Source organism: Nannobrachium achirus (genome assembly GCF_963921795.1).
Source record: "Nannobrachium achirus genome assembly, chromosome: 9".
Taxonomy (NCBI): domain Eukaryota; kingdom Metazoa; phylum Chordata; class Actinopteri; order Myctophiformes; family Myctophidae; genus Nannobrachium; species Nannobrachium achirus.
In genome coordinates this window covers 24,248,520-24,265,257 of record NC_137818.1, presented here as the reverse complement: position 1 = coordinate 24,265,257, position 16,738 = coordinate 24,248,520, and the positions used below count along the sequence as shown (strand labels likewise).

At 43.5% G+C, this 16,738-nt stretch overlaps 2 protein-coding genes across 2 annotated transcripts; both read right to left on the bottom strand.

Moving 5' to 3' along the window:
• Nucleotides 1-6,476, bottom strand: hyal3 (hyaluronidase 3; the record flags this gene model as incomplete). Its single annotated transcript, XM_080732633.1, has 6 exons — nt 1-820; nt 1,023-1,112; nt 3,043-3,169; nt 3,465-3,612; nt 5,508-5,943; nt 6,207-6,476. 6 exons carry the CDS (start codon nt 6,474-6,476, stop codon nt 512-514), a joined length of 1,380 nt encoding a protein of 459 aa, XP_080588759.1. The 3' UTR covers nt 1-511.
• A 1,194-nt stretch (nt 6,477-7,670) lies between these two features.
• naa80 (N-alpha-acetyltransferase 80, NatH catalytic subunit) lies at nt 7,671-14,364 on the bottom strand (the record flags this gene model as incomplete). The annotated part of the gene is made up of 2 exons (XM_080732632.1): nt 7,671-8,769; nt 14,288-14,364. The coding sequence occupies 2 exons, from the start codon at nt 14,362-14,364 to the stop codon at nt 7,671-7,673; spliced, it is 1,176 nt and encodes a 391-aa protein (XP_080588758.1).
• Between the last annotated feature and the right edge of the window lie 2,374 nt (nt 14,365-16,738).

Here is a 16,738-nt window from a genome sequence, read left to right as displayed (position 1 = left end):
TCGCGCCTGCGGTGCTCGGGCGCGAAGAGCAGGACCAAGGTCCGCTGGCCTTCGCGCCCGTTGCAATGTCGTGGACAATAACTGTGACATATAACCATTGTATTGCTCATCAAATTTTCTGCGAGAAATCAATGGGGTCTCATAGCTGTACACTTGCCGCCTAACGCTACACCGCCGCCCAACTGGGACACCGCCCAACTGGGCTTTTCCCCTGTGATCAGCTGTGGTTATGTTGGTCTCTGCTTACTTTCTATGACGTTAGTCTCTATGACGTTAGTGTGATGTAAATATCCCTTTTTCCCTTTCATTTCCTACATTAAAGAAAGCCAGATGTAGGAGTGAAAAAAAAATCTAATAATTTCCATAATAAAATAAAATAAAGATTTTGACGCGTTGTGAGCTTGTAGATTTACTATTTTACTAGTTTGGGTCCCGGGCAAACGTCTAATTTCTATTTTGGGCAGGATCTTTACCCCAGGATGCCCAAATGTTATGTTGTTTTTTTATCAACTTAGAATCTGTTCTGTCCCTCATCCCCCTCCTTCCTCTCATCACATCTCTCTCCACTCCAACCCTGGTAACAATGACACAGGAAGTGCTTGTGGAAGGGTTCACCGGAGGAGTTGTTGATCTCGTTGGTGTCAGAGGCCATCGTGTTTGAAGTTGAGGAGATCATGTGGCGGGAGTTGGGGTCGCGGCGGGTACAGCGGCCGTTACCGCGGCAACGCTGGATGCTGCAGTGCTGGGTGTCGGACCTCAGAGTTCTGATGTAGCGACCCAAGACGGAGTGCATGTAGTCTCTGAGGAGCTCACACTGATGCTGTACACATCACACACGCACACGCACACACACACACACACACACACACACACACACACACACACACACACTATTACATATAGCATGTACTGTAAGCACACAGATACGGTCAATAGAACTTGAATGATCAAGGTCAGTGAGTGATGATTCACTCACTCACCATTTACTTGTCCTGTACAGAGAGGAAGGTACAGTAGCCCACCTTTGACTTGGCAAACGTCAGCTCTCCCCACAGAACCACTCCTGCTGCACCCAATGCTGCACTCTCTCCCAGCGTGCTTTCCAACTCTGTCTGTAGTGTACACACATGCAAACAAACACACAGACACAAGCAAAAACACACAAGCACAAACATGGTTAATGTGTAGAATTGTGGTTGTGTGTAGAACCTGTTCTGGTTGTGTACTGCATAGAGCACGTATAATTTGTCTTTGCTACCTGTATGAAGAAGTTACCAATTAAAGTTTCTGTCAATAAAGTATGTGTGTTGTTGTAGTTTCTCAAAGTGGGGGTCCCCAGAAAAGGGTAATGCTGCTCATTTTCAACATTAAAGGGACTACACCATGAATTTTCATCAATTCTCATTTTTGGAGCTGTGTGAAGCACAGGCTCCCTATACGTGGCTGTGTGGGTCTGTGTGTCTGTGTGTGTGTCTGTGTGTCTGTGTGTGTGTGTGTGTGTATGTAGCCTGAACTTCCTAAACTTCGGCACGCCACTAGTCCCACAGTTTTGCCACCACACACTCGCGCCATATGTCAAATCGACCGGCTTACTCGGGAATCGTGGGCTATTACTTTTCTAAGAGAAAGGTTCTATAGTTTAATTGATATTAATTTATTAGTGAATTAATTTTCCCCATTGACTTATAATGGGAATCGCAAAAACTCACATTCAATTATTTGTCTCTCGCAAACCATAGGGGCTAGAGTTTCAAGACTTGGAGAGGAGGTTCATAATGATTTCAAGGATTAAATGAAAAATAATTGTGTCATTTGGCCGCATGGTGGCGCCATAACACCCCACTTTACGTTTTGGCCTGTAACTCTTGAACCGTAGGTCGGAAAATTAAAAATATTTTTTCCCTGGATTCCTTGGGCCATGACGCATCTCCCCATATAGGCCACGCCCATTTGCGCCATGATAGATTGTCCGCCATCTTGAATTTTCTCCAAAACACACTTTTTGCTCCTTTTCCTACATATTTTCTTCAAATGTCACAAAAATCGGTACACATGATCCACACACACACACACACACACACACACACACACACACACACACACACACACACACACACACACACACACACACACACACACACACACACACACAGCTCCACTTCACACGGGTGTGATTTTTTAAATTTGTATGTATTTTTTTGTTGTCCCACCAGCATGTTCTATCCTCACAAAGTCCTATTTCTGACCATTGTGACTTTCTCAGTTTATGGGCAGATCTATGTAAGCAGGTCTCAGAACGGACTGTCTGATTTTAGGTCCGATTGTGACTGTGAGCACAAACGGGACCTACTGCTACTGCTGTGCTGAGTGAGGGTTGGGGAGGGGTGGGCAGGCCTGAGAGGGAGGCAGGAGGAGCTGGGAGAGGGTTGGGGAGGGGTGGGCAGGCCTGCTGAGCAGGAGGTGAGGAGGAGTGTGGGGCCAAAACTGGCTCAATAGCGCAGTCCTCCCACTCAGGACAAGGTGGTACTGCAGCTGAAAATGCTCTGAAAGCCAGGCAGAAATGACAGGGGCTCTGTATTCAGGAGTGGTAATTTAGCCTCAAAAACGTTTTTGCGACACAAACAATGTTATATAAATTATTTTGAAATGCATGGTGTAGAACCCTTAAATGATATGTTATTACTATACATTGTCGCTGTTGTGTGGCGATAAGAAAAAGGAGACCCCTTCTGTGTTGCCTAGAACTGGAGAATCGTTTTTGGGGGTCATGTGATCAGTGACACACAGTTGATGTACTCTTTGGCCCGCCTTCTAAGATTCCCCATTGAATCATGGGATTCAATGAGGAATCTCAACTTCCAGCAGAAATGGTGTTAGTTGAATATAGTGTACGTGATGTTGTTCTGGCACCGTTCATTTAGAAACAAACCCTGAAGAAGACTTTATCGAAACGTTGGTTTCTTAACAGCACAAATATTTTCAGATGAGGGACCACGGCGAAATACATTTGGGAGTCGTTGACATTAAGAACCACTGCAGTACCTCATTGAGGAAGTGCAGAGTTTTTCTGAAGGCCAGTCTGGCGTAAGGCAGGACAGGTGTGGCATGTTTGGCATTGTTGTCATGGCGCCAAAGTGATGCCACTCGCAAGGCCTCCAGCAGCCGGTGTCTGTTGGCAGAAGAAATGTTTAATCCACTGTAATGCTAAACCAAAATGAAAACAATTGTGTGTGTGTGTGTGTGTGTGTGTGTGTGTGTGTGTGTGTGTGTGTGTGTGTGTGTGTGTGTGTGTGTGTGTGTGTGTGTGTGTGTGTGTGTGTGTGTGTGTGTGTGTGTGAGAGAGAGACAGAGAGACAGATACTGTAGTATATGTATGAGTGAATATATAGGTATACTGTATGTATACACTAATAGCTGGAATGCTAGGCTGAGCTAGAGGGCTAGGTGTGTGTACATCTCCATACTTGACCATGTTCCGTGTGTTGTTAGTCCCTGTCATTCCCTGAGACAGATAGATGCTGGGGTAGAGGGCAGTAGACTGTCGCCACAGCCATGCCAAGCGGTCATTACGCGGTCTGGCCCTGGGGTTGCATTGCCCTGTGTACCTGTCCCCTGAAAAAAGACAAATAACTAGAAGCAGTGCTCTTCCGAGCACAGGTCTCCACCAGGCTGTGTGTCCTGGTGGTGCTACTGTATAATAGGCCAATGTAAAAAGGGTGGCATATGTTCTTCACCATAGATCTTTCATGGAAATCGGACGCTGCATGCATGATTTGAAGCATTGTGTTCCAAAAATTTGTTTTGCTAAAGGCTACCTGCTGGTGGCGCTATAACAGGCCAATGTGAAAAAAGGTAGCTTTTGTTCCTTGACCTAGTGGGAATATGTGTGGCAAATTTCACGGTAATCGCAAGCTGCGTTGATGATTTGAAGCATTTTGTTCAAAAACGGAGCAATCCTGCAAACTTTGGAAGCTAATATTAGCCAATCAGGATGGAATATGAAATATCAGACGGATCGGACTTGATCACATGACTATAGAGATACTGTGTACCGATTTGCGTGATTTTTGGATAAAATCTCAAGGAGTAATATCCAAAAATGTGTTTTACATAAGTCGGTCCAAAGGTGGCGCTATAAAAGGCTGGTGTGAAAAATGCAGGGCAAAGGTTTATCCTTAGCCTCTAGGGAGTGCGCTTACAAAGTTTGAAACTAATCGGTGGAGTTATAGGTAAAACCACAAATCGGCCTGTTATAGCGCCACCATGAGGCTGATTTAAAAAAAATTAAGTGGCTTTTCTTCCTCGGCCTAGTGGGAACGTGTGTGCGCGATTTCATGATAATTGCACTTTGCGTTTGGGATTTGAGGCATTTTGTTCAAAACGGCTCAATCCTACAAACTTTGGAAGCCAATCTTAGCCAATCCGGATGGAATATGCAAAATCGGACAGATCTGTGTCGATCACATGACTGTCGAGATGCTGCCTACCGATTTGTAGGATTTTTTGACAAAATCTGTAAGAGTAGTGCACAGAAATGTGTTTTGTGAACATCGGCCACTAGGTGGCGCTAGAAAAGGCCCATTTGAAAAATTTAGGGCAGAGGTTCTAGATTGGCATCCAGGGAATGTGTGTGCTCACTTTGGCAGCGACCGGGCCAACGGCGACTGAGATTAGCTGCACACAAACTGTGAGGACACACGGACGGACACACGGACGGACGGACGGACGGACGGACGCACGGACGGACGGACGAAGGGGAAAACATACTCTCCCCCAAGCCTTCGGCTGGTGGAGACAATGATGCTAATAAACCTAATCCCAGAACCAGCTTTTATTTGCCCTGAGTGGGGGAGTGATAAAAGGACAGAGAGGGTGATATGCTTGTACTGTCTGGTCAGGAACCTTACTGCTGAAGGAACTCGCCATGTCAAACATGTACAAAACTGGGCCGGCAAATATGGTTGCAAAATTCACGGTTGAGGAGACGCTGGAGTTTATCCAGACTCGATGGAACCAAAACAGAGTGGAAAACAGTCACCTTTGATGGGTCAGTTGTGTAAAGGCGAGGCAGCCAGCTGAGAAATACCAGCTGGACTACTATTTTGTTCGCCTGGGCAGTTCAGTATTGTTAATCTACTGTATGTATTCAGTTAACCACTTATTAAGCCTACTTAGTTGACCGTGTATAATAGGCTCCTATTTTCCTTACTTGTAGTTCGCTATTTTCACCAGATGTTTGCCACAGAATTGGGACACTAGGGTTCAAGTGGTTAAAGTGGTCCAAATGCAAATGTCTCATAGTCTTTGTGAATGAATAAGCAATAGTTGGATAACCTTGTGCAAGAGTGAATGTCCTGGTAACAATCTCTGTTTATTTGTAGAGCAACTCTCAAACAAAACAAAGTGTTTGAGGGAGTATGTGTGTGTGTGTGTGTGTGTGTGTGTGTGTGTGTGTGTGTGTGTGTGTGTGTGTGTGTTGTAGTGTAGTGGATTACATCCTAACATACCAGTCTCTCTCCTGTATGCATTGTAACAATAGGGGAACCCGTAGAACCCCCAGAGACCTCCAGGACGAACTCGGCCTCCTAGACTCAGCGTCTCTCCCATGAAGTCCCTGGCTGCCTTGTCAAACTGCCGCTGTGCCTCCGCTCTCACCTCATTCTCAGACAACTCGGGTCTCTCTTGCCTCACCAACGCTTTGGACATTCGCCGGTACGCCTTCTTGGCTCCGAAGTCTGTCTTCCACAGAGGGCGCCACTCCTCCCAGTCGATCACCGCCAGGCCAGTGAAGTTGGGTCGCAGCAGGTCGGAGATCTGTGACTGGGCAAGGGAAAGGTGGCCTGCCAGGTCACCCAGCTGAGGTAGGCCTCCGTTCACACTCTTGCCATCCTTGGTCAGGTAGGGGTATTTCCCCAAGCGGTCGCGATAGAAGATGGTCATTTCCTGAAAGGGATGGATGGATGGATGGATGAATGGATGATGAAATTATCGAAGGTAGGAAGAAAACAAAGAAACATATACAGATAGAAGGAAGGAAGAAAACAAGTAAGGAGAGATGGAAAGACAGATGGAAAATATTAAGGGAGGACAGAAAAGAAGGATGGGGGGACAGAATGAGCTAGGTCAGTAGGTAGGTAACTAGAACACGAATGCTTCCTAGAGGAAATGGGGAAAACGTGAACTTGGGTCAAATCAAATCCAGTCACCTGTCCTTGGAAGTGTTGCCGTTGGTTGTGCACAATGTCAAAGTCTCTCAGGTCCAGGTGGACACTGTAGTGTCTGTGGCAGCGAGCGGTAGGCATGTTCCAGACGACAACGAATGGCCGGTCCCTGAGAACGGGCTCTGCTGCGGCCATGGAGCCGGGGAGGAGGGGAGAGTGTTCCTGGGTGGAGGGAGGAGCAATGGAGGTGCACAGTGGAGGATACGGGAGGAGGACAAGGAGAATGAAGAGGAGAGGGAGGTGAAACAGCACCATGGCTGTTTAGGCAGTGACGTGTCCTTCCTGAGCAGAGAGGGGGGAAAAGGCATCAAAAGTCATATTATACTGCAACAGGTTTGCTGTAAAAGCAACAAAAGAAATTAGTACTTTGGACAGACTGTTAATTATCGTGAAAAAACGTATTGCACTGTCATTAGAAACCTTATTTTTATGTGACTGCGATTCATCTTTAATATGAATATCTCATGCATGATTCATGCCTTATGTGAACCACCCAGAACTGCCCTTGTGTATTTATGCTATACAAGCAAAATCATTTCACTACAGTATATTGTTAAATGTAACAGCAAAAGCAGTCATGATTTACCACAATTAAAATAGCCATGTAACCGGCTGTTAATGTGAAATAATGCAAAAATCTGTGTTGACCTCATTGCTTATCATATTCGATTGAAGTTCATTAGTACTGAAAGAAATATATCAAGGAAACATGACTCAATACTTTAAGGTATTTTATTTCAACCACATGGTTAAAACACAAGGCACATTAATTGACTTCTTCAAAATTCACAAACACATGACATTTCAGTAAAGGCACATTCAGATCCAACATTTCAGTATTACGATTTGTTCTTAATGTGTAGTTGCAGAATGACAACCAGGCTTTCACCAACAAGGTGGCTGACAACCCATGAATTCAAGCTGGTAATCTCCTAGTCACACAAACCCATTTCTTTATCGTACAAACCTAATCATCCACAGATGGCATGGTATTGCTGCATAGTGCATACCTTATCTACCTGGCTTCTGATTGGCCAAGTCAAGAGACATACTGTAAAAGAATCACACAGCCTTTTGCAATATCCTGACTCTAATCAGCAAGCATCCGTTTTTTTTCTTCTTTTTTTTCAAGGGAGACTGTAGTACATGTCTGTAACACGTGTGTGTGTGTGTGTGTGTGTGTGTGTGTGTGTGTGTGTGTGTGTGTGTGTGTGTGTGTGTGTGTGTGTGTGTGTGTGTGTGTGAGAGAGAGAGAGAGAGCTAGGGAGAGTTTGTGAGAGTTTCTCTATATATGTATGTATGTATGTATGTATGTATGTACGTATGTACGTATGTATGTATGTATGCATGTATGTACTGTACTGTATGTATGTGCCTGGGTATTTGAGAGCCTATTATGTGGTTATGCATTACTATGTGAAGGGGCGTGTGTGTGTGTGTGTGTGTATCTCAGATATCCTTGTGCATCCAGAAGATGGGTGTCCCCTTAGCGTCTCTGTATGGCGTCTCAGTCAAAGTCTGTACAATCTGCTGCGCTTTAGACTGGAGGGAGGGAGAGGGGGTGGAGGGAGGCATAGGAGGGGGACGGAGGCCTGGAGGAGGAGGAGGTGGAGGTGGAGCAGGAGGAAGAGGAGGAGGAGGAGGAGGATGCAGAGGAGGTGGAGGAGGAGGAGGGATTGAAGAAGGAGGTAGAGGAAGTGATGGTACACCACAAACTCCTCCCCTCTGCGTCCCTGTCTGTCTTTCTGTCCCCATTCCTTCGTTTGCATCCGCGTCCGCGACCGCCATCCTGGAGAACCTAAGGAGGGTCTCCATGGGAACAAACGCCGTCATGGCGCCGGCGTTCTGTACTGGTGTGGACAGCGTGTAGCCCAAGTGGGCGTAGAAGTGCTGCTTGTCATGCGTGGTCAGGCATAGTCGCTTGAACCCGCGGCTTTTCGCGTAGCGTTCCACCTCTGCCATCAGCGTCCGTCCGTAGCCCTTCCCCCGCTCCACTTTGGACACCACCACCGACTCTACAAACAGGCTTCCCCCGTGACCTACGACCCTGGAGAGGCGGGCGTGGCCCAGCAGCCGCTCTGACTGGCGCGGCCCCTGCAGGAGAACCAGGCACACTGGGAACTCCGGGCAGGACTTCTGGAGGGCGTGGACCCGGGCTGCCTGGCTGCGCTGCCACTCCGAGTTGACCAGGTCAGCGCACGCCAACAGCAGGTCTGGACGGTGGTGGATTGGAAGCGATCGCAGCCTCCCTTCGAGTTCGGCCGGGTCTGACTCTGAACCTGGCTGGTCTGAAAGGGCATCTTTGGAAGCTGGTTCTACTGCGATTGTTCCTGCAGCTCTCACGTTCGATGCAGCTTCTGTGTTCCATCTAGAATCCACATTGTCCCTCTTCAAAGGCTCTGGGGTGAATGCTGTTGGTGATGGAGTCTCATGCACAGCCTCCGCAGCTTGTCTTTGTGTTGTTGGCCCGTTCTGCTGAATGTCCTCCGTCCCATCGCCATCCTCTGTCCTGGACTCTACTGCTAATGATGATGCTGTGGACTCACACCTGTGATGATTTAGGGTTTAAGTGACATCAGTTCTTAGTTCCTCCAATCAATGAATGAGTGAGTGTGTGTGCATGCAGGTTATTGAGCACCTGGATTATATATTTTTGATTTAATGTATTATTTGTTGTATTCCATTGTTTCACTTCACGTTGAACCAACAAAACCTCTATGAAGGGATCATATATAGCCAAATATATAGATGGGTTTCTGGTCCACGTTACACTGATAAAACTAGATGCGTGCGCAGGGTCCGTACCAAAATTAGCTAATGAAACCAGCGCTCCCCAAAACAACAGGTTTGGGGATTGGACGGAATTGATTACATGATACAGTCAGCTGATGTTTGTAAACAAGAAACCCGTCTATATAACAAACAATGAATAACTCAGACATGCAAAGAACAGTATTGCAGTAATTAGTATTAGAGTATATTATTTACATATAATAATCAGTCATGGAGCTAAATACAAGTTAAGTCAACAAATGCTATGATACTGGCACACAACAAAAATATTGACATGCAGTTTTTATTCACGGATGTGACTAAACTATCTATTTGTATCTGTTAGTTCGGTCTACAACTTTGGTAGTTCCTCTGGTATACAGGCGTGCATTCAAACGTGGTCACAGACAACCCTGAGCCCACGGCAGCACAGCTAGTCCTGATCTCACCCTAATCCATCTGTCAGTCTATCCCTCTCTATTCCTCTATAACCTTTTCTGTTCATCCCCCTCTCCTCTGTACTAAGCCAGGGTTTAGCAGGATGGACTTGAGGTGTCTGTTCCATGACCGAAGAGTTTGAGTTCAATCTCTGCTGCAGACATGCATGGAAAATGTCATTGAGCAAGGCACTGCTAACCAACTCATACTCAATCTGGATAGTTATACTACAGTATATTCTACTGTTACCCTTGATTTTTAGTTTGAATCTTTATCCAGAGTCAGAACAAATGACAGACCTGGCTAAACCAGTTCAGTTGCCTAATTATATACTGACTTATACTGTAATGCAAGTACAATGCAAAATCGATTGATCTGTTATTTTAAAGTTGGACTTTTTTAAGATTTCACTTTTACTGTGTGCCGACTTGAAATTGGGATCATCATTTGCACATCAACATACACACCGTCTCTAGGATTTGGAACACAGCATTGGCTTTTGAAGAAAGACTAGTATGGTAATTATTTCAACAGGACCGGTGTCATAAAACATTATCGTTTCCTAAAGTGAAGTCAGTCAGTGACATGTCCTCTCTGGCACCATGCTGTCACTATATTAAGACATACGCGTGTCTACACTGCCAGGAACCACTGTGTCATGGTGTGTGTGTGTGTGTGTGTGTGTGTGTGTGTGTGTGTGTGTGTGTGTGTGTGTGTGTGAGAGAGAGTGAGAGTGAGAGTGAGAGTGTGTGTGTGTGTGTGTGTGTGTGTGTGTGTGTGTGTGTGTGTGTGTGTGTGTGTGTGTGTGTGTGTGTGTGTGTGTGTGTGTGTAGTTCATGCATCTTGTGTCACACTGGACTGCACACTAACCTATAAATATCATGTGAAAAAGGTGTTAAGCTAATCAGGTCATTTCTGACAGTTAATTCTGTCGGCATTCACATTTTACTAACTTGTCAATTAAATCAATATCTATATATTTTTTAATTATTTATTTTCTAAATATGATTGCTTTATATATGGTGTTGGGTTAGCCCCATGTCCTTTAAAGGAATTTAACAAACAAAGGGCTTACATTTAAGCCCTCTGTTTGCTAAATTGGACATATTGTTGAATTGTCAATCAAAACTATACTAGAGTGACTGTGAGATGCCATATAGACGCACCACATTGGGACAAAATGTGCTGTCAGTAAAGGGAAGTAACTGGAAATGGCATACCACATGCAATGAGGGAGTGGCATACTGTACATACAGTAGCCTACATACACGTTTAAGACCCATCTAAAAATAATGGCTTATAATAATTTTTATTATAATTTATTTTAACCTGAAATGTCATCCAATGCAATGTCTTTCTCTTTTTTTTCTACTTGTGTATTTGCACATTTGTTTTTGCAAAATGTCACGTTAAAACTAACTTAAAAGTATGGCTGTCACCCTGCAAAGATGTACTGTAACAGCTACGAAGGTGAACTTCTAACATACTGTACACATACATGCTCACACGTAAATTATATATAATTTTTAGGGATAAACATTCTCTACTCACACATGTATGTCTTTTGTAATGATTAGTGTTATTTTAGGCCTTACCTTTTAATATAATGGTAGAATCTACTTTGTTTGTGTATGTGCCACTGTGATTGTGATTATAACACTCTCGCCATTCAATGAGAGTGAATGGATTAATAAACTGATACCTCCTTCTCACTATGGTGTAAATACAGGACCAAACGTATAAAGAGGACTAACATAATATCACAACAAATCCACAGAGGAAAATGGAACACATTTCATCCTGTAAGCCTAATGCTATAAAAAGTTAGATTAAAACAAAATAAAATAAAACAACTATGAATGATAAACAGCTCCCCAAACTATGATAATGTGGTTACTATTAGTACGCTTGATCATCCAACAGAGGCCTAAGTAGTCAGATTGTTATGATCATGATTTTTTCCATCATAATTGTACACTACAATTTACCCCTAACAATTATGGACCTATTAAAAAAAGATGTTAATTATACCTTGATATGCCCAAAACTCCAATAAAAAGAGTATTAAAAAATGTTAAACTACATAGGAGAAGCACAAAAGAATGATAAAACAGATGGATGTTGTCCAAACACTAAGGGAGCTCACTGAATGCAGCAAGATAAATATTATTGATCCAAACTCACCAAAGCAGAACGCCAGAACGAGAGAACAGTGCGCAATGATATTCAGAGACAACTGACACTCACTACAGTAACTGCCTGAAACTTGTCAAGTGTCACTGTCTATGCATGTTCAATTATTATCACACACATCAGTACACAGAAGAAACAACCCTAAAAAAGGGATGTTAAGACAAATGCAACAGGAAACTGGTGTTGGGCTGATAAACAAGACATGATTTGACAGAAGCCTGGTTGCCTTGTCTATGACTTGAAAAAGTACATCTCTCAGAGACTAACATACACACTTGGAGGTAGGGCTGGGCTATATGGACAAAAATCTAATATCACAATATTTTTGACAAATATAGATATGGATATACTGTATTGTCCAGGCCTACTGGGAGGTGTTATTTGTGTAGTCTACATTCAATGCATAAAGCACAAAGCTGTGTTGAAGGGAAACAGAGGGAAACAGAAGCTTTTTTGTTTGGACCTTTTAAATTTAAAACAAGACCTTTGGAGGTCTTTCCTTGTTATCTACACCTCTCCTGAGTCCTGAAACATTCCTGTTACTCCTTATGTTCAAGACAGACAGAACAGAACCCATGGAACCTCACTCACCCTGTCCATGGCATGTGCCAAACTACATCCCTACATCCTCACAGCAAAATCCTCAGTTAAATTTGACCTTCAATGTGTTGTTTTATAAAGGATAAGGGACTCAAAGTTCATGTCACTGATGCAAGTTGTCCTGGACATAGATTAATGACTGGGTGTGAGTCGTGTGACATAAATCAGGTATAGGTTTTTCTAGGAATTGACTGGGCTTTAAACAGCCATAACTGCATGGTACCGTCTCGAAATTTGGTGTCTGGACTTAGACCGCCATAGAGCATCGCAGTTGAAGCCCCACCCCGTCTTCACTCAAGTGTCGGAAGCGTTTTCCCCATTCATTTCTTCCATAGACATTTCATAAAGTATTTATTTAAACGTTTTTAAGCCTTGGACAAAGCCACCTCGGCTGGTGACGAATCATGACAATATTATTATTTTTTTGAATGCAACAATGAATTAGAAAGCTGAAAAAAGGGCAGGGTACAAGGGTTAGAAAATTGTGGAAACTACACTCCCAGAATGCATTGCGAATGTCACTTGTTTCCTGAAATATATCCCTTAAATCACGCTCAGTTTAGTTATCCAGGCCAGCATATGGCCTGACATGTAGTGATTGTCATCTCTGTGGACGCTCTTATCGTCATCTTTAACACAGTGCATCATATTTGTAAAAGAAAGACACTCGCCCACAGAGTTCTGCTGAAGTGCAATAATCTGCCGGGCAGACAGGGGGCAGTAGCTATTTTCGCGGTAGTCTCGCGTAGCCAGACAACTATTCCACAATCTCTGAATGCTATATAGAGTCTGGAACAGCAGCTCCCTAACGGCGAGTATCGAAAACGGGCATTACCGTTCAATAAAATATATTTTAAAATGTCATTTCTGCTAAGCAGCAAGCTAAACATGCTTATATGATTTTTATTTATATCATGATAAATATGTGTGATGTGAGACTGAAACGGAAGTGACGTGGGGGCTTCACTTCCGCTTTCATCTCGCACTCATTTTTATCTTTCTGCTTTGCCAGACTGTATGCTGGGAGCATTTGACCAAATCGCGGAGGCAACCGTCTGGCCACGCGAGACTATTTTCGCGGCAACCGCAAGATATACAAAAGAAGAAGAATCTCCACCAATCAGAGAGGTCGATTTCACCGGATGTATAGTTTTAGCAGTATGGGTAATGCAGTTGTTCTCCGTGCGATCTTGATTAAAACGTGTTTTTACTAAAACTAGAGTGATTGCATACATACTCGGGGGTTCTACAGGAGCATATGGAACCATTTTACAACCACCAGCCTAGTGGTAAGTGTACATTGAATTGCTACGACTTTGTGGCTGATAATGAAAAACGCCCCCTCTTTCCTCCTATTGGCTGGGCTTTAAACAGCCATAACTCCAGTTCGCATTTCGCAAGCATGGTGCCGTCTCCAAACTTGGTGTCACGAGCTGTAATTGTTGAAGCCCCACCCCCCCTTACAAGTCTGTTGTTTCCGCGCGCCCTGACGGTCGCTTCTCGCCCTTAGGGCGTTTTACTGGTATAAGACTAAACAATCGGTTCTGTGACTGTCCCCGTCCAGTCCCCCCTCCTCCCTTGACAGCAACACCAACACTTCCATATAAGGTCAGAGAGTCACACTCAGAAATATAATAAAGAACCCCCGGAACGTCCTGAATCCTGATACAATGACACTCGAACGTAAATTAGACAATCTTTGTATCAGTTTGTCAACGCCAGTGAATATTAACAACTATCACTCTATCACTCTGTCACTGTCATTCAATGCTCATTCATTGCGAACTGTTCTACTTTACTACTAGCTGTACAAGCAAGCAAGCACCTCAAAGTGTATTTCTAACGGTTACGCTTTATTGAGCTGTTGGCCTTTATACTATTATATGATGCAGTGAGTAAACGATGTCTTTTTAGATTAAAAATATCAGCGGTAGCCAGCCATACTATACCTACATTTTTAGAGCTTGACGCTTGGTCCACAGAGCTCTTCTTCGAAAGGGTTTGACAAGCTGAACTGTGATCAGGTTTAATTTCATACAAAAAGGGGATCTCAGTTGTTTCACTGGTCCAGGATCAGCCCTTGGAGGAAGAGGTAGAGCGTTGCCGAAGCTACTCGGGTGTCTGTGAAATATTCTGCCATCTTTTGTACGGAGGCGTTACTACAAACACAAGTGGTGGACAAAACTGTCAGTTGCTCTGTCAAATTATGTACTTCATCTATTTGATAAAAAAAAAAGTACTTGCATTTAGAAATACACTTTGGTATTTAATATATTCTACGGAAAAAAAATGTATATATGTATATAGGCCTATAAATATATGTCCTTGTCTGACATCATAGACCAATGACGTCTGACATCATACAATCCCTTTTATGCCCATATATGGAGATCCCTGATGTCATCAAAGGTACTCTTGCAAATTAATTCTGTTCTTGTCCATTTTATGCCCATATATGGAGATCCCTGATGTCATCAATATTAAGCCCATATCTAGGAATGCCCATATGTGGACATATTGTGTCAGTCTCATGTGGTCTATGACGTCAAACATCTATGATGTCAGACTTCAGTCATCTCTGACGTACGGTATTTGTGAAAATATGGCCACATTTTGTCCAACTTAAAACAACCAACCAGGTTTGTGCATTTTTTGGGTCAAAGTTGATCCCATGCCAAAGCGCCAGCGCTCAGCAGTCTGCTGTCACCCAGGCGAATGTGTGCATGCATGCACCCAATGGCGAGGTCGCTCCTCGCCCTTAAGGGGTCTTACTGGTATATATAAAAGTACAGCCTACCTCCCAGTACTCTATACAAAGTTTTTCCTGTTGGTTATTAGTCCTGTGAGTGGAGAGAATAGAATAGATATTATATATCTTTATATATCGAGCGGTTAGCCCACCCAACACACATTTTGGCTGGATTATCCATTCATGCTTCCTTAAGGTTAAACCCCAATTATTTTGGTCACCCCCACCCTTAAGGTCGAAAGTATCTGAAAATCTAATCTGAAACTTGCAGAGCGCATTTATGCTTCCTGAAGGATGAACCTTTACAAAGCAACTCTCCCTCTCTGGTGCAGTCCAAATAGAGGGGTGGCATTTGCTTACTTTTCTCAAATCTGCTTCTACATCACTTAACACTTGTTCTGAATTCCTCAGAACTAGTTCCTAATATCTATTATTTATAAATAACTTAAGTCTATAGAAATGTCCACAGTACTGGAATTTGATTTGTGATGAGTAAATGTACTGATTTGAAAAATATCATCTGCAACCAAATTTGGACAGGCTGCATCAACAATTGCCTTCAGTTCAGGTCAGGGATCATCAATGTCAGTACACAGACAAATGGTCTGGTGGCAAAGACTTGGAAATATTAGATTTCCATTCAGGGCTACTAGCTCTTTAGGCGTTTCTGGTAAAATTATTGTCCACTCATTTTGTATGTCCACCACAAGCCAGCATGGCAATGACCCCTGGTTCAGCCCTTGGCTGGATAACCTTGTGCAAATACACAGGTTTATTTGCCCACAGGTCCCAACAGTGTGGGGAGGGAGTTGGTTTGAAAACACTGCAGGTGCAGTTGCTGGCTGCCATCCTCACCATAATAATAGCCATTCAGTGAACCATTGAAGGTCACTGGTTCCTGTGGACACTGGACAGTCAGATACTCCAGTGTCTCTCCTCAGCCATGAACTTTTGACAGGGCAATGAAGTGAGTTTCTTAAGTAGTTGGATTGGTGCGTATGCAGTAGTAACTTGTGATGAATGGTCAGGTACCATATCTTCACACAGGGTTATACAGCAGGGGGCGCCCGCTGGCCTAGCGGTCCGGGCACATACCACATAATGGGCTCTATTTTGATCCATGCCTTATGCCTAAACCTCTTTGCCGTTTTTTTACTATTTTGAAAAACATTTTTAAATACTTCAAATGCTGATACATCTGCATGTTGTGAGCTTGCAGATCAGCTATTTGACATACGGTATTTAAAAATGTTTTTCAAAATAGTAAAAAAAAGGCAAAGAAGTTTAGGCATAAAAATAGGATCAAAATAGAGCCCATAGGCTCTAATGCCTGACAGTGTGTCGCAGGTCCGAGTCCTGTTCCTGGCGATCTTTGCTGTGTGTCGCTCCACATTTCCTGTCAGTCTGTCCTATCAATAAAGGCATAAAAAAAGCTCCAATAGAAATCTTTAAAAGAAGAACATTCATATGGGGGAGGTGGGGGTTATACAGCAGCTGACCAGAGTAAGCCTATTACCCTCTCCGTCCCCTAAACCAGGGCAAATAAAAGAATGGGAATGTGACAAATATGCATACATACATAGTGTATTACAGTATATTATTACATGCTAGCTTTGAGTCACTAAAAAGACATCATACAGTACATGCTTCAGAATTTCAACACACACAAGACCTTTAACAAAATTTTTGCTTTATTCTTTTTTTGTCATTTTTGTATCCAGGACAACTCATTCATGAATAATCAAGGAAAAATATGCAATAATGT